The 23,994-nt window shown below is 37.8% G+C and overlaps 1 protein-coding gene across 8 annotated transcripts in view; it reads right to left on the bottom strand.

Moving 5' to 3' along the window:
* The window catches only part of enok (histone acetyltransferase enoki mushroom), a 328,184-nt gene that overhangs the window by 20,353 nt on the left and 283,837 nt on the right, over nucleotides 1-23,994 (bottom strand). For all 8 annotated transcript variants that reach the window (XM_083141495.1, XM_083141494.1, XM_083141493.1 and 5 more), the window contains 5 exons: nucleotides 17,143-17,274; nucleotides 16,129-16,252; nucleotides 13,431-13,816; nucleotides 10,616-11,399; nucleotides 4,575-4,851 (listed from right to left, as the gene is read on the bottom strand). In XM_083141495.1, coding sequence (XP_082997621.1) covers nucleotides 4,575-4,851; nucleotides 10,616-11,399; nucleotides 13,431-13,816; nucleotides 16,129-16,252; nucleotides 17,143-17,274 — 1,703 coding nt within the window. The remainder of the gene's footprint in view (nucleotides 1-4,574; nucleotides 4,852-10,615; nucleotides 11,400-13,430; nucleotides 13,817-16,128; nucleotides 16,253-17,142; nucleotides 17,275-23,994) is intronic.

Raw genomic sequence — 23,994 nt, 5'->3', positions numbered from 1 at the left:
GACTAATCACAAAGACGAAGACGAGTGATGATATGATGAAGGAAAAGTCAGAGAATATCCATGCCTAGGTCAGGATTCAAACCTGGGAACCCTGATGTGTAGCATGTTGTGATAACCACTCCACCATGAAGGTCAGCCAACTAACTAGGAATGAATGAATTAAATTTTTTTGGTGCATCGGCACACTTGGCCATTTTGCACCCTTCAGAATATAGAGCAAAAACCCATTTCCTAAAATACTTATCTTAAAAGAGTTAAAAGGGGTGGAAAGAGCTCCTTGAGAATGGTTAGAAGTGCAACCTTGTAAAGGGTACCTGCACAGGACATAAGACACATTGAAAAGGTAAGGAACTAAATCTTCCTTACAGTGTAAGACCCGTTCTTTTCAAGAAGCAAAAATTTTTGGTTAAAAAACTATCACCTCCCAACATGGAAGTTAAACAGTTAGGAAGGTTAAAGGTTTCCCTGAGGATATTAAGATCGGCACATTTGATAAAAATATGCTGAACTTTTAAAACAACATTACATATACAAGTGATGGGAGGGTCAAACCCTTGCAGCAAATCGCGATGTGTCAGATGAGTGTGTTTAATGAAAAACCAAGTTAAAATGAACTCTTCTAATTGAGAAGAATTCACAGCTTAATCTTAAGATACAAATCACTGTGCAGTGTAACACCACTGGAGACTGAAACCAGGACCCCTTGATTACAAGGTGGGAGACTTATGATTTATGTCCTCACAGAGGACAATTACGGAAAATTACATGTCAACCATGCTGGTTCCCTTCGCTTTTAGTGCCAATGTCCGACCAACTGATTATTTAAGTTGGCTATTTACAAACATAAGCACAGTACTGCCATCTCATTGTAAGTAGAGAACTAATGCAAAATAAGGTGGCTGTGTGAAACACACAGTGGAACATCAATTTTACGTTTTTCAGGGGACCAAGCTGAAAAAAATTAAAATGCTGTAAACTGTAAAATCAAGGAAAATTTTATAGCATTTTATGCATGAAAATGTAAAATACGGGAACATAAAATCGAGGTTCCACTGCATTATGGCAAACAGAAGGTAATGATTAAATAAAATATCAAAAGCAAGATTCTTGTACCTTACTGCATCTTATTTCTCTTGTAGTTTCTGGTTGTTCCAAGCATGATGACTTGGTAATATGGGTGAACAGGGAAGAAGTACTGGGACAGCTTGATAGTTGGAATGAGGAAATCAGAAGAGCAAAGATAAAGTAAAGTGTTCCCCTGTGCTTTGCACCAAGCCATGAAGGTGTATAGGGGGTGTGGAGTTAGGGCCCCACACTTTCTTGATCACGGGCGAAGGTGGGGGTGATGTGATCAGCACCACACACCTGGCCACCTTTACCCCCCCAAAGTTTCCTCTAGGTACCCACTTTATATGATGCTTGGTGGGCACCGGAGCCACTTGAACAGGTGGAACTCAGAACAGCAGGAATGAAATTCAGTGCAGAAAAGAGTGAGGTGTTAATGATAACAAGAAACAGAGCCAGAAATGAACCAAGAAAGCATAATTGAGAAAAGTGGAAGAATAGATGAGGAGGTAAACAGAAGAGAAATGGGTGGTGGACTATATCAAAGCATTCGAAGATTAATATGGAACAGGGATGGATGTACCACATACTATGTGCCAATAATTGCGTACGGAGCAGAGACTCGGACAATGACAGAAGAGAGACAAAAGAAAGATGCAGGGAGCATGTGCTCTTCAACAAAAATATATTTACAGTATATGCTTGCTTGTAACATCTGTAAACTACAAGAGAAACAACAATACAATGTATCTAAGATATGTGTGGCAGTTACACAGAGTTAGGTAATTTACTCTTAAGTTTACTTTTCATTTTAGAGCGAAGAAAATTTGCGTGAAAAATTAAATGTAAACTTATCAGAGAAAATTACAACTCTACACTGCAAGCAATATGTACATATAATAATTATTGCACCTTGTAATACAATTTTTAAACCTCTGTTAGCATGTATGGTTTGGTTTCTACATAATTTAATCGATGATTGACAAATTCCTCCACAGTTCCTACATATGCTGACAAAATTACTTGATCACTGACAAAACTGTATGGAAGTGTGTTTCAAACGATGTAGAAAAATGTTTCAAACAATTATTTTTTTTCTTTAAACTATAACACTAAGTGCAAGATTGAATTTTCGATACTTTTTTTTGGAAGCCAGAGAAAAAATTGATGTGTGTATAATTATTATGCATATGGCCTGTGTAATACAATGTAAAACAATTACACACAACATATAGTAACGAAGTAATTTTGTGTTTCAATCTGATACACACGGCCTGAAAAACTGACACAAAGACAATTAAAATGGTACAAACATGTGCAGGGCTCGAAAAATCCCGGTCGCCATGGTGACTGTGATCTTTTGCTGTAATATGTACGACATTTTGACGATGATTTTTTTTTTTCAACATTGTGAGCATTCCATACAGTCCGTAACAATTTTTTACCCTTTGCCCCCCCCCCCACACCCCATTTCCTGCTTTCTCAAATAATTTAGCGATGTTTTGAATACCGTGATGCTCACCATCTTATACAGAGTGTTTCAAAAGTCACACAACCCAAACTTTGGAAATTAGGTATATCATCAAAATCATAAGAGATATTTACACCGGGTTTTCTGCATTATAACGCCTCATCCATTGTGATATTTTTCAATGCTTAAAATTATCAGTTCACTCCATACAGAAAATTATATAAATTAATAACCGACTGAAAGCATCATTCAAATTTTTCCAGAAATGAACTTCTGAGTAAGAAAAAATGTAAGAAATTATCGAAGGGTTATAATTAGACATTTGATGACTGATGCCATGTCAGTCTGTCATTTGTGAATAATATTGTTCATGTCCAACATTTGATGAATTTTTGACTGGCGATTTTATGGGTTGAGTGAAAAGTGCCATTTTTTGGGACATATCTCCATATATGGCAACAGTAGCAGGTCAAAATATTGCCAACAGTCGCAAACATGTGTCTAAGTATTAGCTATACATTTATGTGAAAAATCGTAAATCAAGATTTTGTGCCGAAATTGGACTCTTTGAGAGAATCCTAAGCTGCCCCTGGTTATAGTGAATCCTCTTCGCTCACTTTCGCCACTACTGTGACTGTTTGTTTTAATTGATTCAGTATGGCACATTCATTGGAGCAGTGCATGTGCATTGCTGAAGAGTATTTTACTACCCATTCTTACACTCATGTACAAGAAGTTTTCCAATAAAAATGCCCTGCTTCTACTGTAGCTAAACTGTTTTAAAACCAAACACCAACAAATGATCCCACAAAGTGTTCGAGAGTTGGTATTTATTGTTGAAAATTAGTTCTCAGATGTTTTCAGCAAATTAACAATGTTTTTTAAAATAATGTAATTGCCTTTATTTCGATAAATACTAACATAAATTTATGAACCCAGTGATAGCCTACAGGATTAGTTTAGTGCAGAAAACCTGGTGTAAATATCTCTTACGATTTTCATGATATACATTTTCAAAGATTGAATTGTGCGACTTTTGAAACGTACTGTAGTATGCACAATTGCTAGTAGGTGGTTTCTTGGTTCTGATTTTCAGAGCTGGCGCCTAGCTTTGAAGAAAATTTTTCGAGCACTGGACATGTGGTAAGAATGGACGAAGATAGAAAAGCAAAACAATTTATGGAAGCTAGAACAGAGGGAAGGAGAACAAGAGGTAGAGCCCAGAAGACATTCGAAAAAGGAATAGAAGAAAGAGGACAAAAGAAAGGAATAAGAGAAGTGAAGAGAATGGTAAAGAAATGGGAGATATGGAAGGAGTGGATAGAGGCAACCCCGATGCTATGAGGCAAAAGAGAAAAGAGGAGGAAGAAGAAGAAGTGTATTTATTATGGCAGGTAAAGTTATCCATGCATACAGCAGCGTGCCATAAAGGCACACATTTAGGGGATGTGAGGATAGGGCTTCTTGATCTCAACTATTCTGGAGGTGATGATCAGCACCACATTACTGCTGCCTTTACCCCCTCAGGGTTGCCCCCAGGTACACATTGACTTGAGGCTGGGCGAGAGACAGAGCCATTTTATGCAGGGGCAAGGATGGAAAAATTCTGACCTTAGATTACCCACCCCAGGAATTGAACCCAGGTCTCCCATGTGGCAGTCAGATGCCCTACTGACTAGACTACTGCAGTTTTTATGGCAGTTAAAGTGTTAAACTTTATTCTTACATTATTGAGTCATGATTTTTAGGGGTGTAAATAAATTCTATACAAGAAGGTAAGTGTGCAGTCTGGAGTAAATTAATGGTCTTAGGTACTTGTTGAAAACATGCTGAACACAACGTACATCCCACCTGAAAAGCAATATGGCATTGTGTATTGATTTATACCATTATCTGGTTTGTCTACCCACAGAGAACACAAATCACAGGAATTATGAGGCATATTTTAATCATTAAATAACTGCAATTTTTCTCATGACAGTAAAATTCAACATGTTGGCTATGAAATATAAAAACATAATTTATCGGAATTACTTACTTGTCTTTGTTTCTTCTTCTCCTCCTCAAAGATTCTATAATTTGTACTTCCTTCTGCACCTTGCTCATCCTCCGTTCCTTAACACGCTTCTTAATCTCAAGATACCTAGTACCTCGAGACTGCCGTCTAGGCCTTTGATCACCCTTGCTGTTATCCTCGGGACTTAAGGAGTCACCTGCCTTCACAGCAGATCCAGCTGCTATGACTGACTGGGGGAGAGGAGGCACTCTCATCTCTGACTCTTCCTCCCTTGCTAAGTGGGGGACATTTCTTGTTCCTGTAGACAGAGAAAATTATTATTATTATTATTATTATTATTTATTACACCTATAACAGAGCTTTCACTCCAATTACAATAGGCTTGCATATATACATATTTTAAACAATTAAAAAATTATAATTCCAACAATACAATACAATACAATAACAATAGAAGAAAAAGGAGAGCAAAACTACAATAATGGTTTCATAAAAAAGACACCAGCATAGGTATTCTAGAGAACATAAATCCAAAAGTGATATTCACTGAGGTAGAACAAGGTACATATCTATATACAGACTGAGGCATTTATAACTATGCACATGCAAATACTCATATATAAACAAATATACACACATACAAGCAAATTGTATTTATAAACATACCCATATACACAGAAAACATCTATAATTATTTATTATTTATTCATGATTCATGACTTTCTTCGAAGGACAGACAGGAATTGCATGAATGGCATAGCAAAATCCAAGTCTCCACCGTTTCTGACTATTTCATTATGTTTAATACATAGTCTTAGAATGGGGGAATTCTGGTGTTCTGTTGAATTGGATTTACTGTAATAAAAAGGCTGCCTGAACCGCAACATGTCCTTCTTAGCATTAAATTTTAATGTTTGGAGGAGACTTGGACTGTCAACCAGCCCGTTGACTAACTTATATAAAAATAATTGATGAGATATTACTCTCCTTTCGTACAGAGGTGTAACATTGAATTCTCTGAGTAATTGTTTATATGATACCTGATCCTGAAAAGATGATCTTTTGTGTTTTTTGTAATATAAGTAACGCACAAATTTCTTCTGAATTATTTCTATTTTCTTGCTATTACATTGAGTGTGAGGTGACCAGACTACACTTGCGTATTCTAATTTGGTTCGAACAAGGCAATTAAAAAGGCTTGTCAGAGCTCTTTCATTATGCATGTCTTGTGAACTTCTAATTAGAAACCCTAACGTTCTGTAAGCATCATTACAAATCTGATCAATGTGTGTTCTAAAAGATAATTTATTATTTAATGTAACTCCTAAGTCATTTATCTGATTTACTCTTTGTAATGCACGGTTGTTCATTGTATACTGATAAATATTAGGTCTGATTTGCCTGGAAAAAGTTATTGCAAAACATTTTGTGACATTAAAGTTTAATTTATTTTCTATGCTCCATCTTTGTGCATTTTCCAAGTCTTTTTGTAACTTATGTGCATCATTTGAATCTTTCATTACTTTATACAATTTTAAGTCATCAGCAAAAAGTAAGCATTAACAATTCAAACATTTAAAAAAATAAGGGTTTGCCAAAGAAATTAAAGCAAAGCATACAACTTGTGACAACATTACTAAGAAAAATTAATACTGTGGAACCTCGACTTTAAGATCCCTGGTTTTACATTTTCCCTCATTACACAGTCAATCTTCATGGTCCGAGTAGAGCAAATTGCTAAAAACAGGGTGTCTACAGTTTCTTAACAACAAAATTTCTCTGACTTTTCTAGATTTTCGAGACCAAGAACCAAAATCTTCCAGACCATCTTCTTATATTGCTGCACAATATACGAGGGGATATCAAAAAGTTTTAATTATCCCCCAGAATTTATTGAGTGATTTCGATGAAACTTTGCTTCTGTAGTCATTAGACCTTCTACGTGTTCTGTAGTGAAAATTATTAATGTGTGTTATTTCTGTTCTTTATAGGTGGCGCTAGTTGTCAGTAAAGTGCAAAATGGAGAAGATCGAAGCTCGCAGCGTTATTAAGTTTCTGCATTTGAAGGGTCACAACGCCCGCCAAATTCATGAAGAAATGAAAGTTGTGTATGGTGGTGATTGCCCATCCTATGACACTATTGTGAGGTGGAAGAGACATTTCCAAACAGGTCACATGACTGTTACAGATGAACCTAGATCTGGACGCCCATCATCCACGGATGACGCCGCCACGGTGAAGAAAATCGAAGATCTGATACTGGAGGATCGACGCATAACTATCCAAAACATCATGCGACAAAGTGGACTCAGTTATGGTAGTGTTTGGAATATTATTCGTAAGGAATTGCATATGTCTAAGGTGTCGGCCCGCTGGGTTCCGCGTTTGCTCACTCCTCTTCAGAGACAAACACTGCGTGACATGTCGAGTCAGATGTTGAACATTTTGGAACAAAACGAGGAAGATGTTTTTGCCCGTATGATAACTATGGATGAATGTTGGATCTACCTATATGATCCTGAGACAAAAGAGATGAGCAAACAATGGAAGCACCCCTCGTCCCCTCCCCCCAAAAAAGCAAAGGTGCAAAAGTCTGCTGGCAAGGTCATGCTCTCAGTGTTTTGGGATTGTCATGGGGTCATCCTTACAGACTACCTTCGGAAGGGAGAAACTATCACTGGGACATACGACTGCTCACTTCTGAGGAAGTTACGAGATGCTGTGAAGGAAAAACGTCGCTGCATGCTCTCCAAAGGGATCCGTCTCCTTGCGGACAATGCACCCGCTCATTCATCGCAAGCAGCGGTTCTTGAAGCTCACCGTTGTGGCTATGAATTATTACCGCACCCACCCTATTCTCCCGATCTAGCACCAAGTGACTTTTTCCTTTTCCCACATATGAAGAATCCACTTCGGGGTCGCCATTTAGACAACACTAACGATGTCATATTGGAGGTGCAGCACTGGTTTGCCATGCAATCTGCAGAGTTCTACAATGATGGTCTTCGACAGATCAAAAAATGCTGGGAGAAATGTGAAACTCTGCATGGTGACTATGTAGAGAAGTCACAATAAAAGGATATAAAACTCAACTTTCTGTCAATTATTTCATGGGGATAATTAAAACTTTTTAATACCCCCTCGTACATATACAGCAATTCATGTATATACACATTTGTATAACAACACTACATTTTAGCTAACCACCACTCTTAGAAAGCTTTTATGTAATACTTGCTACATATTGACTAATAAAAAAAAATGATTGTGTTATAATAATTATAGAATAAATCACACACAATTATGGTTAAATTTAGTACTATACAGGGTATACAAAAATGAAAGGTGCAGTTATAAATGTCAATAAAAAAAAATTGTATTTCAACTTATGGGGTTGCAGCACACACTGTTATGTTTGCAAGATGGTGTCGGAGGTTGAGAAGATGTACTGTATTCTCTAGTTTGAGGTGTCGAAATCTGTGACTACGGTGCAGCACTAGTTTCATGCATAGTTCAATAAGAACCTGCCACAAAAAAATAACAAACGGATGGTATCGACAGTTTGTAGAGATCGGATGCTTGTGTAAAGGGGAAAAAATGTGGAGAGAGTGTGCGAGGCATTTCAGCAAAGTCCCCGCAAGTCAGTGGTAAGAGCGAGCAGGAAATAGGGCATGCCTACAATGACAGTATGGTTTATTAAAGACAGGGTTTATGCACACTCTCGAGGCAGAAATAGTGATGCTGTGAAGTATGCAGGCACATTGAGATGTATGAAGTTTTCGCCAATAAATATTTGATCTGTTATTGATTGACCGAGTTTATTTTAGTACACTTTTCTGCCACTTTTGATCAGGATCAGGGATGTTTGTTTGAAATGAAGTCCACTTTATGCACAGATGGGCTAATTGGGACTGTGCACACAGTTTAAAGTGGGATATAAAGCACTGTGCAATGTGACTCCAATGAGTTTTGAACATGGGGGGTGAGGAATGTTATGATGAAATTGATGAAGAGGCACTCAGAAAGAAGACCCATACCAGGGCAGGGTTCCATATGCCGCACTCTTGTTGGTTACATGAAGTTTTCCCCCATCGTTGGATCGGTCGTCATGGTGAAGACGACTTGCATCTTCTCCAGTGGCCTCCAAGGTTCCCTCACCTCACCTTCTGTGACTTGTTTCTGTGGGGCTATGTAAAAGACCGTGCATATGTACCCCCACTACCTGCCAGCCTACCTGAGTTCAGACGCAGGATTATTGCAGCGCTAGAGTCGATTACACCAGACTTGCTAAGTTTAGTGTAGCAAGAAATGGGACTACCGGCTGGATGTGTGTAGTATCACAAATGATGCCCACATTGAACACTTGTTACGTGGGTTATGAAAATTTAGTGAGTTACTCTTTCATTTCATATATGGTTCATATTTGTAATGTGTATAGCATAGAAAATAAACAAGTTTAAAACAACGATATTCATTTGTATACACCCTGTACATGAGTACAATATAAAATACTTGGAGAGTGCAATTCAGGAAATATTATTTCAAATTTTTGTGAGAGTCAACCATTTTCTATTCATCATTAACTGAAGATGCACTGAAAATAAAAAGTAAATACCTACAGCATGTATTTGTATTTCATTATTTAACGTCACTTTTCTGACATTTGCGACTAATTTTGACAATGAAATTGATGAAGTGACACAAGAACACCCACACGCAGGCAGGGACTCGAACCACAGAACTTCGGAGGCAAGATCGAAAGTCAACCATTTAACATGCTTGGTCCAGAGCCAGCATAACAGTTTTATTGGGACTAGCAATGTGAAATGTAGGAATAGGACAGATAAATCTTTCCAATATGGATAGTCAATATATCTGTTTACAGTAAAATTAGCAATAATTTTATCTCAATTCGATGCAGAGCTGCATGGTAGTATAGTGTGCTACAATGCCAGGGATCCTGGACATGGCCATTCTTTGGGTGTGTGTAAAGAAAGTGACTCTAAATAACTTAAATCAAATTTAAACCAATTCAATACACACTACAGTCCCATTACCCGAATTTCATGGGACCGATGGTGCTTCGGTTGAACGAAAATTCTGTTAAACCAGAATAAAGGTTTCTTGATATACAGTATGTACACTGGCAGGTGTCTCTTGTCCTTGAGCATAAAGCACAATACGCGTGCTAAAAATTAGGGGCCGATTAATCGGTACTCTATCGGTATCGGCCAATATAGGCATATCGGTGTATTGGTAAAATTCCCGATTATTTAACCGATCCAATATATCAATAAATATCTGATAATTTACTGCAAAATTCTGGCATTTTGTTGTAATTTTATGGATAATCTCCATATCCTATTTTCTACAAAAGTAAATGTCTAAATATGCAATTTCTTCTGCACTGCAGTCACCTTGAAGCACACATTTATTAAGGAGGTCAATGAACCTTTCAGATTCTTCAAGGACCATTTCTAATTTTATATCGGATCTGTAGAATATCGGTTATCAGTATCAGTAAATTTTATATCGGTACTTTATTGGCATTGGCCAAAATTTCATATCGGCCCATCCCATTTCATATCAAATAGATGGGGATGGGGAGTGTGAGTACAGACAACGCACTGTAACAATGAACTTACACTTTGATAACTAACTGTTAGACCAAAACAAAGACAAAAGTGCTTCGTCGGTGCTCCCGTGTAAAACACGGTCGTACATGAGTAATGACTTTTTTTTAGCAATTCAGTTAACCCGGAAATTCGGTTAAATGGTACTGAAGTGTATCTATAAATGACCTGTATTTTAGTGCAAATTTCCATCATTGTACTACATTATATGAATATAAAGGTGGTATTCATAGTTTGATTTTGTAACATAAAGGTTCAAATATACAGCAGCTTATTCAAGGTCAAAATCCGTTGGTATCCTGGTTACTTACATTGATCAAGGTGACTATGGAACCATCATTTTTTTTAGGAACAATTAAATCAGTATTTTATTAGTACCAGTAAAAAAAATAATAAAAGTAAAAGTGCAAATAAAAGAAATATACTTACTGGGGCTATTGTAATTTGGCTTCTCTTTGCCAGACTTTCTTCTGCTGTACCTGAACACTTCACTAGCCTGTTGCTTTGGTTTCACATCAGATTGTTTTGGTGCACGAACGTCCCTGTCCTTCTTTTGATCAACACTGTTGGTTCCGTGCCTTCGCCTGACCATTTCACTCTGATCCACTTTGGATCTGTGCCTGCCCGGCGAAAGGACTTCCGCAGCCTGAGTCTGTTTTGGCTTCTTCTTATCCGCACTTTCAACACCCTGTTGCTTCAACTTCCGTTTGCTAATCTCTTCGAATACCGTGTCTATCACATCATTCCCTGTATCCCTTCGCCGTCTCTTCACCAACATGTTCAAGTACCGCTCCTTCGGCCGTTTCCTCTCCGGCCTTTCTGGAACCACTTCAGGCTCCGGAGACTGTTTTGGCACAAGAAATTCGACACTGGACAAGTTCCTATCGTTCTCCAGCTTCTTGTTCAACTTCTCGCTCGTCGACGCTCTCTTTCTTGCCGGAACCTCGGGAACGGCAATATTGTCCTCCACATCAGCAAGATCGCTCTCTTCATGAACGAATAATCGCTTGCACCCTCGCTTCTTGCGCCCTCTTCTCCTTTTCACTTCAACCTTGTTTTCACTTTTCACTAACTGTTCCGGCAGTACCTCATCGTGCGATACTACTGGGCTTGCCATTGGTTCCTCGATTTCCTTTGGTTCAATCTTTTCTTCCACTTCTTCTTCTTCCTCTTCGGATTTCTTTATGCTTTCATCATCTTCCTCCTCTTCAACCTGGCAAAAAATAATTGATCAGTTTATTTCAAGGTCTTTCATGCAAAAATCAAAGGCCAAAAAATATGTAAATGTGTATGCAGAGTTGTTTTTTATTGCACTTTATTAAATAACCAATTTCATTTGTAAGTGCAATGAAATTAATACAGTAGATACTTTTAAAACTTTTATAAATGACTAAGTACAGTTTAGGCACGTACTTACTTCTTTTACTCAAGTTTTCGCCACATCATGTGGCTTCTTCAGGAGTGAAGGTAAGAATAGTCAAAGTTTAAAACATGTAAAACATACATTGGATTAAATTAGGTTCAAAATGGCAGGTAAAAGACAATTCAGAGAGACCTGTCACTTGCTTCCTACTCACCAGTGGCAAAAGAAACCAAAATTTATACCATAGTTAAATGATTTAGTATTATGGAATTTGTTAAACACAGTTATATATTTATTTTTATGAAGCAACTATTACTATATCCTTCCAGTCATAAAATAGGCACAATGCTTCATGCAAAAAGAAGTGTGCAATCTGTTAAGGCTTATCTCAATACTTTTTCTCTTCATTTACTGTGGAAGGGAAGAAAGTTATTCTGGATTTCTTGTGATAATTTTTCCATTGCTAAATATTTGTATCCTAAAATTTTGGAATTACCAAATATAAGATCACACGGCATTAAGATTAAGAGGGCAACTATATTGCAAAGGTGGAAACATCTTAAAGATTCAAAATTACCAAATTAACACACACACACACACACACACACACAATCCTGGCTAAATAAATTAGAATTTTAAAAGTGAAACAGGGATATCATTAAAAATATATAATTATCTGGCACCCAACAATCCCATGCCAAGTCATATTTTTTTTTATTGAAGACCAAATAATATTTTCATTTCATATTAAAAGTAAGCAAGATAAATGCACTAAATAAATGTGACATGGTAACATAACATGGTGAATAACATAGTAGGGATCAGAACAGAAAACTTGATCCTCAAAAAGTAACATTTCACCATAAATCAATTAATGAAAGTCTGGGTTCAATAAAAAACAATTTGACACCAATGATACTGAAGTAATGAATATTCAGATTTTATAAAAGCAGAATTTGATTCATACATAATCCCAACAAATAAAATAAGTATAAATTCATTCCAACTTTTAGATGTTGACAATTGCCAAATCACAAGGAACACTTTTATACCTGGGTTACTTTGTCATTACAATAATAGTTATTACTATGTATATATCTTTAATTGAATTTTCTAAAAAAAAAATGTCATATTATTAGGAAGTCCCCCTAAATGCAATACCAAAACAAACAACACATTTTTCAGGGAACAAAGATGGGACCGAATGCATATTCATATTTGACAACTGCAAGTTTCGATCTTACCACATGTAAGATACATGAATTACTATCATTAGTACGTCGAAGTGGAATCACATTTACTATTATCAGCATAGGAATCTGTTCACTGGAATCTGAAATGTCCTGGATTATCACATCAGTACATAGTGTGTGTCCGAAAAAGAACTGCGAGGTTTCCAACACGAGTATGTTACTTCTGTTGCAGCATACAATGGTGCTTGGAGCAAATGGTGCAAGTTTTACTTCACACATTCCTCACCAGATAGCAGCAATGTCACATCACTGTACATGCTAATCTGTTCATAGAAGCCATACAACCGACTTGTAGAGTAGGTTCCCTCCCTTGGCCAACGTGAAGTTCTAATTTGACTGTAAAAATTCCAGTCACTTGATCACTTGCGCCAAAGAAAAACTACAACCACAGATGAAATTCCTCCAGATAAGGCTTCCCCGAGCGTGGAGTGGAGTATTGGACTGTAGGGTACACATTGAATTACACTAAAGGTAATGAAACATTGTACTTCCATAAAAAAAAAGTTACATGCATTTATGATTCTGAATGTATTAACTTGAATTCAAAACCCTGGAGTTCTTTTTCGGACACCCTGTATAAGTGTATAAAAAATGTTTGTACATTAATAGAACATAAAATATAACTCACCTCTTTTTCATCGCTGAATGCAGACAGCTGATTAGTTACAAGTGGCGTCCACCTCAAGCATTCTGGATCGAGATTCAGCTTGTTCTTGCACTGCGCTAATTTCTCGGCATGCTCCTCCACAAGCTGCCAGTTGACGCATATCTGGAACTTCCCTTCCTGGTTTCTTTTCACCATGTTTAAGGTCTGAAGGGTGGAGGCTATATCGTGGGAGTACATTCCAGTTTCCTGGCTGATGTCTTGAATTTGCAGCGCTGGGGTTCGTCCAAACTTGTGAAGATATTCCAGAATGACTGACCTCCAATATGCATGATATGTTACCCTACCAAGATCAGAGAGTGGCTTCTCTGGTGTCCCAGGCTGCCCCTCTTTCTTTGATAATAAATAACCTATAAAAAGAAGGAATGATCAATTAAAACACACTCGCAAACATAATTAATGATCTAATACAGCACACTACACAGCTGATTAGCACACTACACAGCTGATTAAAGTACAGGATGTGTAAAAATTATTGGTAGATTTTGTAAGGCTATATTTCCACCAATAGTGAAGAGAAATACATATTACCACCATTTAGAAGAGGAATATTTGCCATTACCTTTCCGATGGAGTTGTAGCTTCACCTTCGCAATTCTGGCAGTATCTGTGAAGTGGAGGAACGTAAACATTGTCTTTGATGTAATAATTTAATTATTTTTTTTTCAAAACATTGATTAATATTAGTGCATACGTATGCCATTCTTATTTATATGCATCAATTTACCAAGATGTCTGGCTTTAAAATAGTCCAGAATTACATCAAAATAGTAAATTACATGTTATGTTACAGCAAAATTTAAGTTTTTTCTACACAAAACTCATGCAAAATAAAAAGAAACTTCGAATTTTGCATAATTTCCAGGATAATTAGACTCTGCAAAAGTGTCACGAGGGAATTTGTGTGGAGCACTTGAAAGACTAAAATGCAAGGAAAGTATTGGTCGGTATCTGTTCAGCCCTAGTTTTATTGTAGAAAAATAAACTGTGTAGTTTGACATTTACTTCAGCAAACCAGATTATATGAATTACACCTTTACATTACAAAACAAATTAGCAAATTTTGCACTAAATTACAAGAGAACTCTGTGGCACACAGCCCTTCAAGGGTCAGGGCCTACAAAGTGGATTTTTCATTGGGTAATATAAACAGTACTTTTGAGTCCCATCTGGTTTTCTACACAGAGCTCAAGTAGCTCACCCAATTGCTCTTGCCGAGTCAACACACAATTGTTAAGAGCTCCTACAAGGGATCAGACCCAGGACCTCTTGCACCAAATGTGAGAGGCTTTGCTCCCTTTGCTATGAGGGAGCTTAAAAATTTTTCAAGCTATTTACAGAAATACCTAACCAATAAAATTATCAAAAATTTTACCAATTGTAGGTGGTACTAATCTGTACAATCTAATTTAAATAAATATGGAAAAAATACTACTCATTGTACCCGCAAAACTGTTTTCTTCTTCTTTGTTCTATTAATTTCAATGGCCACTGCCACCATCCTCGTTGGAACATGTTGTACTGTTGCTTGGCATGATTCTATTGTTTGTAGTTCTCCGGCTGCTGCTAGGTGTGCTGTTGTTAACTGTATGTCTGCGTCTGCTATTTCGCAGCGTTAACTGTTGCAGTAGGGAAATCCAAGTGTGGTATGCATGTCAATATTCATGTTTAGCTCATGTGTGGCATGTGTTTCCATGATTTTGGTGTCTACGAGTGTGTGGGCGGTGTGCTTGACTTATACCTTTTGGATTTTATGGCTATTTTATTTGATGTGTTTAGCAAGACCAGTAGTGGGTTGGGCTTTTTTTTGCATCTGTTAGGTGTTGTTGGATTCTTTCATCGATAGATAAGTCAAGCACACTGCCCACACACTCGTAGACACCAAAATCAAGGAAACACATGCCATAATGCACTTCCCACATGAGCTAAACATCGATACGGACAGGCATACCACACTTGGATTCCCCTACTGCAACAGTTAATGCTGCAAAATAGCAGACGACATGGACGCAGACGTACAGTTAACAACAGCGCACCTAGAAGCACGCCAAGCAACAGTACAACAAGTTGCAACAAGGATGGTGGCAGTGGCCAATGAAATTAATAGAACAAAGAAGAAAAAAAGTTTTGCAGATACAATGAATACTATTTTCTCCGTATTTATCTACTACCGTGTCGCCCTTCTTCCAATTATCAAAATCTAATTTAAATTATACCAGTTATGAAGAGTACAGGGGTAACACTTCATAAGTGCAATTTTATCAATTTGCTTTTGTCAATGGCATTAAGTCAGTATTCCTCAGAAATGTAACAGTTGAAAAACGATATACAGGGGAAGTCTTGAAATTTTTGTAAAAACAGGAAAATGTGACTTACCAGGTTTTCCCCCTGGACTCTTCACATCTTAATGTGATAAAAGTTTTTATTTTTCAATAACAAAAGTTTAAACTGCAGAGAAAGGAAAATTATAAGAACAAAGAAAAATCGAGTGAAGAATGGTTGGGTTTGATTAAAAGGAAAACACAAAATATAAAGTGGTTCCCACATTCTGTGCCACAGTGAATGAGAGAGAAAAAAATTGACACAGTCGGTGAAGTCAAACACACAAAATGTCATACTGTGCTACAGCGAAAAATCTAAAACGACAATCTTTTTTACTTACTGAAATGAATGAGAAACCTTCCATAACCCTGCCGCTGATATTGAGGCATTGTCATGATGCACGATACATTGTACTTCTGTTGACAATGCTTCTCTTTTGAAAAGTAACCAACTAAATGGCACCCCTTGAAAAAAGAACAACATATTAGAATCATGACGTAGTGAACACAGTTAAAAATGACATGAAAACCACTCTGTCTGTGCTGCTTGTTTCATCAGTTTGAACTTATTACTTTCAAAAGCTGACTGCCTTCATTGATTCGGATGCAAGCTCCAACATGTTTAATATGGCCAGCGAGATGAGCCTGGTCTGTCTTATAAAAATGCAATCTCGTCTCAAAAATATTTGTTTGCCCCATCTTGTCATCCTCTCAAAAACCAGATGAGATGGGAAATGGCTATCTTGTGAGTTACACTAACCATGTTGATGGTCCCTGACAATTAATGGAGTGAGCCTTTGAAATTTATAACTTCAAACTGAACTTATGCTTTTTTTTAACTGGCACAAACTTTAAAATAACACTAATCTATTAATAGTGCATTACTTGTATATTGTTCACTTCAATGTAAAAAGAATTAATAATTTTCATCTCTTCAAAACTGTAACAAAAACTTGCAGTTACTGAATAATGTAGATTTAATGACAAAAGCTTTTATTTCCAAAAACAATTAACTCTAAATTTTGCAATATTCTGAACCTTCAGAATGGTCATGATCTTAACATGTGGGTATGCAAAATTGGATATCTACAGTTCCAACAGAAGATTTCTCTAACTATACCTAGGTAGTTCCTAGAGTATGTACCATACATTTCAATTATTAAATATGATGTTTATTACTGTTTAGAAATGTCAATTATTATTATTACAAGAACTGCAAATTTTAATTCACACCTGCTCTTGCAAAACATTACTCAAGGAACACAGCTGTACAAAATATGAATACAAAATGTACATAATTAATGATTCTCATGCAACAATGGAATATCATATATCAATGTAGCAACAACTCTTACCTTTCTATCATTTTTTGTTAATACGTAAAATAGGAATGGCTCCACGTCATAGTAAAGAGTTTTGTGGTCAAGGAACAACTTAGCTAGTAAGCAAAGGTTTTGACAGTAAATTTTGTTTACATTTCCATCAACCTAGAAAAAAAGTAATCATATTTTAGACAGTCATAAAATACACAAGTACAGCATAATGTTACAGACTAACAAGAATTTCTTAGCAGAATATAATTAGAACAGTATGGATGGATAAAAAAATATATTATTACACTTGAGCAGAAATACTTTGTCTTACTTATTCCACTTTCTGTTCTACGCGTGAACACTTAATCATCACATTGGTAAGCTTAAAAAAAAATGTCTCATGGGTTCATGTATATCTCGATAGGTGGCAATGTGTGTTCACACTGTGGCTTGATTTTTCTGTAACCCATTCAACTGAAAGTCAACACGAGACTTTTGCTGACTTATCTGGTATTAACATTTCAAGTAGCTCATGAACCCTCCTCTCTCCTGGGCTCAATATCTGCTGGAGGCACATAGCGATTTGGATCCCAGTAGATCCAGTTGAAAGTAGCCTGCCTATCTGTGCATAAGTGAACTTCAAGCTCAAACAACTTTAATCTTGTCAAAGCATTACACAGAATTCTTATTCTTAATGTTTTATAGTGCAAATTAATGAAAGAATTCAAGGGCTGGATGAGGTTTGAGGGAAGGTGTTTTGCACATGGTTTCTGTTACAATAACGACAAAGTGAAATAAGAGTTTTCTATCAGAAGACATTGAGTAGCTTATGTAGGTCCTTCCCTCAAAGTTTGACATAAACAAACCAAACCTTATAATGAAAAGGATTTTTATTAACTACAAATTAATATACTTTTCAAGTATAAAAAATCATGTATGTAAGTGGCAGAGCAACAGTAGGGTGCTGTTCCCTGTATGAAGTTTTCCTTCGAACAGGAAATTTTGGAGCCAAAAATTACATGAAAGGGGTAAAACGCAACCACCTCAGACTTTGGCGCTATGGTGAAGGACTGAATCAAAATAATGTAACTTGAAAACCATCCTTAAGAATTAAACCTTTTGCACTAGAATGACACCACACACTGCACATTTGCTTGTCAGGGTGTAACTCGAAATGGACCATGTTCGCGCCCATGATCCAACAGGAAGCACTCTTCTTGTTTCGGACGCTGTTTGTAGCATTTCCAGGAAGGAAGGTTAATGATGCTGTAGATAGACTAGTACACATGATAAAGACACTCAATTATACATACGTATATAATGTATTCGTTGCCAAAAATACATTCTTTGCAGACAGGCTACAATACATCTCACACAGAGTCACTTCTCTCATCTCACAGACTCTTCACTCCCTTTTTAGTAGGCACTAGTGTCCAGAGAATATTCTGACGGCCATCTTGGCTCCAAATGTACAAGGTACGGAAAATACCGCCCACCTTGAAATGATTCACTTCAACACTTTTCTAAGTACACGTTATAGAACACATTTCTAATGAACAATTATAAATTGAATGCAATTTTCCAAAATTTCTTACTAAAAATGTCACACAAAATTACCAAGAATTTGAACAAACTAATGTTGGCCTTATATGCATAATTTTAAAAGTTTGTTTTTCTCACTGATGTTCAACCTCACACACTGGTAAAAGAGACAGTTTTACTATTGGCCTCTTGTAGGTTCCTTCACTGGTTCTCACTGTTGCTACTCTAACCAATCCATCTTCACCTGGGTGAATGTTGATTACTCTGCCAAGTTTCCACTGTTGAGGTGCAAGTTGATCTTCTCTGACCACAACAAAGATTATGTTGCTCCCTTCTCCATTTAGGACGTTGTTGTAACCATCTGTGCCAGAAATGCTGCGTCGGCCTTTGCACGAGCTGCCACTTTTGGCAGTCTGTTCATTTTGGTTGTAGCAAAGTCCCTGTCTGGAGTAGCTAGCAATGCCTCTCCTATTAAGAAATGGATGCACGATACATTGTGCCTGCATGTCGTTGGGATCACTGGATAGAGCAGTTAACGGTCTGGAATTCAAACATGCTTCTATTTGTGTTAATACTGTATACGACTCTTCAAAGCTAAGTATGGCATTCCCCACAACTCTTTCACTGCTCTGACACCACTCTCCCACAAGTCTCCTGCATGAGGATTATGAGGAACATTAAAATCATTAAAATGCCACTGGATGCCTAAGATGCTTAGAGCACTTGAAATAGTTTAATTGCGCTTTGGTTGTTTTGCAAGTCTCATGAATTCCTTCAACTCTCTATTAGCCCCAACAAACATTGTCCCACAATCACTGTAAATATTACTGGGCTTTCCACGACGAAATACAAATCTCCTAAGTGCAGCCAAAAACGTTTCTGTAGTTCCACTGCTTACTATTTCTAAATGAATGGCGTTCTTTGCGAAACAGATAAATAAGGCAATATAACCCTTATACTGCTTAGGAGAGCGTCCAACCATTACCTTCAACAGTATAGGCCCTGCATAATCCACACCACAGTTTATAAATGGACGAGAAGGATTGATCCTAGATTCCGGTAAGCTACCCATTAATTGTTCTCCAGCTTGTGTACAAAAGCAATGACAAGTTACACATTTCTTCACAATGTTACGCACTGTATCTCGCCCTCTCAGTATCCAGAATTTTCGTTGCAATGAGGACAACACTAACCGAGGACCAGCATGAAGATTAATTAAATGTTCATTCTTAATCAATAAGTGAGTCAATTTGTGCTTTGCAGGTAGCAACATTAGACGTATATGGTCCACTGTTATTTTCGCCTTGTGTAGTCTCCCTCCAACATGAATGACACCTGCCTCATCAACAAAGGGAGCCAAGCACAATAACCTGCTTTTTGTTGGCAGAGGAATTTTAGTTTTTGCTCCTACCAACCTCACTTCGACATGACCATCGACATAAACTGAGTGAAGGTACACTACAGCACAGTAAGCTTGTTGTGATGCATCACAGGAAGCCACCAATTGACAAGCAATAGCATTTGGAGATACAATAGCACGTTTGATTTGTAATTGGTACAGTACTGGAAGTTCACTACAAAAATGTTTTCACAGTTCAAATGTTTCCATAGATAATGCCTCATCCCAGCCCAACTTTTCTTTCCATAATTCTTGAATTACTATCTTTGCTTGTATTATGGTTGGGGATAAAAAACCAAGAGGATCAAACAACTTTGCAATGTCACATAACAATAGTATTTTCGTCAATGTGTGACATTTTGGTGGTAAAGTCACAAGAAAAGTGAAGTGGTCAGCACCAGGATGCCACCGAAGACCTAACGTTTTCACAAATTCACTGGAATGGATATCTAAAGGCACATTAGTTTCACTCAACTCTACAGGTACTGCTGTCAACACTTGTGGCTCACTAGAGGACCATTTACGAAACTCAAAACCACCCTTTGCTAGTAACTGTATCAATTGTGACTGCAGTTCGATACCTTCTTTCACTGTACTGGCACCAGATACCAAATCATCAACATAAAAATCATTTAATAACACTGGGGCTGCTAATGGAAATGCATTCATTTCACCAGTGGCCAATTGTTGTAGACACTTGTTGCAAGATAAGGTGCACTGGAAGTCCCCTGGATTTGAAGCTGATAATGCACGAGAACGCTGATCCAGAAAGTCACAACTCCTGAAATGTAGGCAACTCAGTCATCTTTAATGAAAGTTCCCATTGCTGTCTAGTATTACTGTCCATTTTTTCTGTAACGTGGAATACTAGGATAGAATCCCAATGTTCTATGGGAATGTCCAGCACTTTCAACATGCGAACACACTCGGTAGTTGTGTCTCACAGGATACGTAAGGCTGCTGCGGATTAAGTTGCACTTTTGGTTGTGTGACTAAATGCTTGATTGTGTCCATAACAATTTCCCGTTTGTTTTGATAACGCGAATTTAGAAGGTTCCACAATTTCTTCATAGTTATCATCAGTCACCGACATGGACTGGATAAGCAATGCAGGTTGGCCCTTTAATGAAGCTTTCAAATACTCTAGTTTTTGCGCACTGGATAACTGTTTGTTTTTGTCCACCGATACGATAAACAAATCATGGCAGGGAAGCCACTCTTGTAATTGTCCCGTGAACACAGACAGCGTGAACTTCGGGAGATGCACTTCACTTGTTCACTCTTCTGACGATAACATCACAACATCACCGTTGCTTGAGTCTGTTGCTGCTGCAATGAACAAAGCCTGCACATCATTGAACGTCACATCATCACCGTTGCTTGAGTCTGTTGCTGCTGCAATGAACAAAGCCTGCACATCATTGAATCCAAACGGTCTTGAATACAACCGTTTTCACAGTCATAACTCTCAAAAGTTGCATAATCACATGCACTCGCCATGTCAAATAATAACTGTTTACAATCATCCGTTAATTGTTTGGCTTTGTTTACCGATAACGAGATTGTCACATTGTCCAGTAAACCCACGTTCACTTTATTCTCAAGGCAAGTAACTTCTCTCTTGAGCACAGTCTTTGCTGCCGATATGGCTTCCATGTTTATTGAGTCGCACATGGATTGTTGTTGTCCAAACTACAATGCAAGCACGAAACACTTCCTGGCACTACAAAAGGTGCACTGAAACTGGTTACACGTAGCAAACAGTATGTCCATGTATTTATTCACAGTTCATGAATGCACGCTAGCACAAAAGTTCAACACAACACACAACAAATGCTGATCGCAGCCAACATCCGGCACAAGAAGGACCATGAACGCGTCCGTGATCCAACAGGAAGCCCTTTTCTTGTTTTGGCCACTGTTTGTAGCATTTCCAGGAAGGAAGGTTAATGATGCCGTAGATAGACTAGTACACAAAAAACACACTCAATTATACATACTTATATAATGTATTCGTTGCCAAAAATACATTCTTTGCAGACAGCCTGCAATACATCTCACATAGCGTCGCTTCTCTCATCTCACAGACTCTTCACTCCCTTTTTAGTAGGCACTAGTGTGCAGAGAATATTCTGGTGGCCATCTTGGCACCAAATGTACAAGGTACGGAACAGACTATTTTCCCAATGGTATGCATCATGCAGTCTCCAACTGTAGGTCTTGCATGCATAGTGTATGCTTTTTACAGGCTAGAGGGGAAAATGGCTATTCTGGAGTGTGTAGATTCATTAATAATAAAAATATAACAAATATGCCTCAATAACATGAAATACAATTTTAAATCAAGATTATCCCTGCTGTCCGGGAGCGATAGGCCCATTCCAGTTTGTAATCCTAAACTTTCAGTGGTTTTGCACTTTTTAAGATGTCGTTCAGTTCCTTATTTGCACCAACAAATGTAGTTCGACAATCACTGTACATGTCACTTGGCTTTCCTCGTCTAGATACAAATCTCCTCAGAGCAGCTAAAAAGGCTGCACCGCCTCCCGATGAATAGCCTTTGAGGAAAAGCAAACAAACAATATAATGTAGCCCTTGTAATTTCGACGAGAATGTCCACTCATTTCTTTAAGAATTACTGGCACAGCGTAATCCACTCCACATTGTAAGAATGGCCTACTAACTGTTACTCTAGGTGATGGCAAGTTTCCCATTAGTTGTTTTGATATGGTGGAATTATATCTGTGGCAAATCACACATTCTTTCACCAATTGAAGCACGGTCACGACCATGAATTATCCAAAACTTCTGGCGTAGTGTTGCAAGAACCAGTTGTGGCCCTGTGTCGGGGAGTGTTAGATCCATTCCAGTTTGTAATCCTAAGACTTTCAATGGTTTTGCAGGTGTGAGATGCAAAGACACTCATGTGAAATACATGTTTAATGAACGCACAAAAGACACTCACGTGAAATACATGTTTAATGAACACACACAAATAACTGGTTACAATAACACATTTCCTGTCTTAGAGATGAAAAGGGAATATTAAAGCACAAACACGACGACGTCTTACAGCCATGAACAATGCTCACACGAAGAAAGTGTTGCCAACACCTTTTTGGCAATTTTAGTTCACAAAAATGTCTTGGGTTCCATGTTGTATCCAAAAACATGGTGGAACCAACACCCACATTTATATGTACGTAAGGTAGGTAAAGTTCCCCGTGCACTTTGCACCATGCCATGAGGCATGTATAGGCAGAGGTGTAGGTGTAGGGCCCCGTCCATTCTATCAATCTCAGACATGTTGGAGGTGATGTTATCAGCATCACACTCCAGCTTATATCCCACCTGGTACCCAATTAGTTAAGGCTGGGTGGGTCCCAGAGCCACTTTATACAAGAACACAGATGGGAAAATTCCAACCTTAGATTAGCCACCCTAGGAATCAAATAAGATCGTTAGGAAAATATTTAGGCCTGAAAGGGATGAGGAGACAGGTGTGTGCAGAAGGTTACATAAATTAGAACTACATAATTTGTATTCATGTCCAGACATTATTAGAATAATTAAATCAAGAAGACTTAGGTGGGCAGGCCATGTGGCACGAATGGGAGAGGAAAGAAGATTTTACAGGATTCTTGTTGGGAAACCTGATGGTAAGAGACCAGTAGGAAGACCAAGACGAAGATGGAGGGATAATGTTGAGATGGACCTAAAGGAAATTGGTAGGGATGGAAAAGAGTATATAGATCTTGCTCAGGATAGGGACAGATGGAAGGCCTGTGTTGCTGCAGCCATGAACCTAGCCATGAAGGCTAGATAGTGAGTTAGTTAGGAATCAAACCCGGGTAGACCACTGCAGCTCCTGCATTTACTGTGGAACCTCGATTTTACATTATTCAGAGGACCAAACCAAAAAAACTTAAAATGTGGGAAATGTAAAATTGAGG

Source organism: Lepisma saccharinum, chromosome 20 (assembly GCF_977018435.1).
Source record: "Lepisma saccharinum chromosome 20, izLepSacc3.1, whole genome shotgun sequence".
Classification (NCBI taxonomy): Eukaryota; Metazoa; Arthropoda; class Insecta; order Zygentoma; family Lepismatidae; genus Lepisma; species Lepisma saccharinum.
The sequence above is the reverse complement of the archived record's forward strand: the minus strand, read 5'-3'. Positions and strand labels throughout refer to the sequence as shown.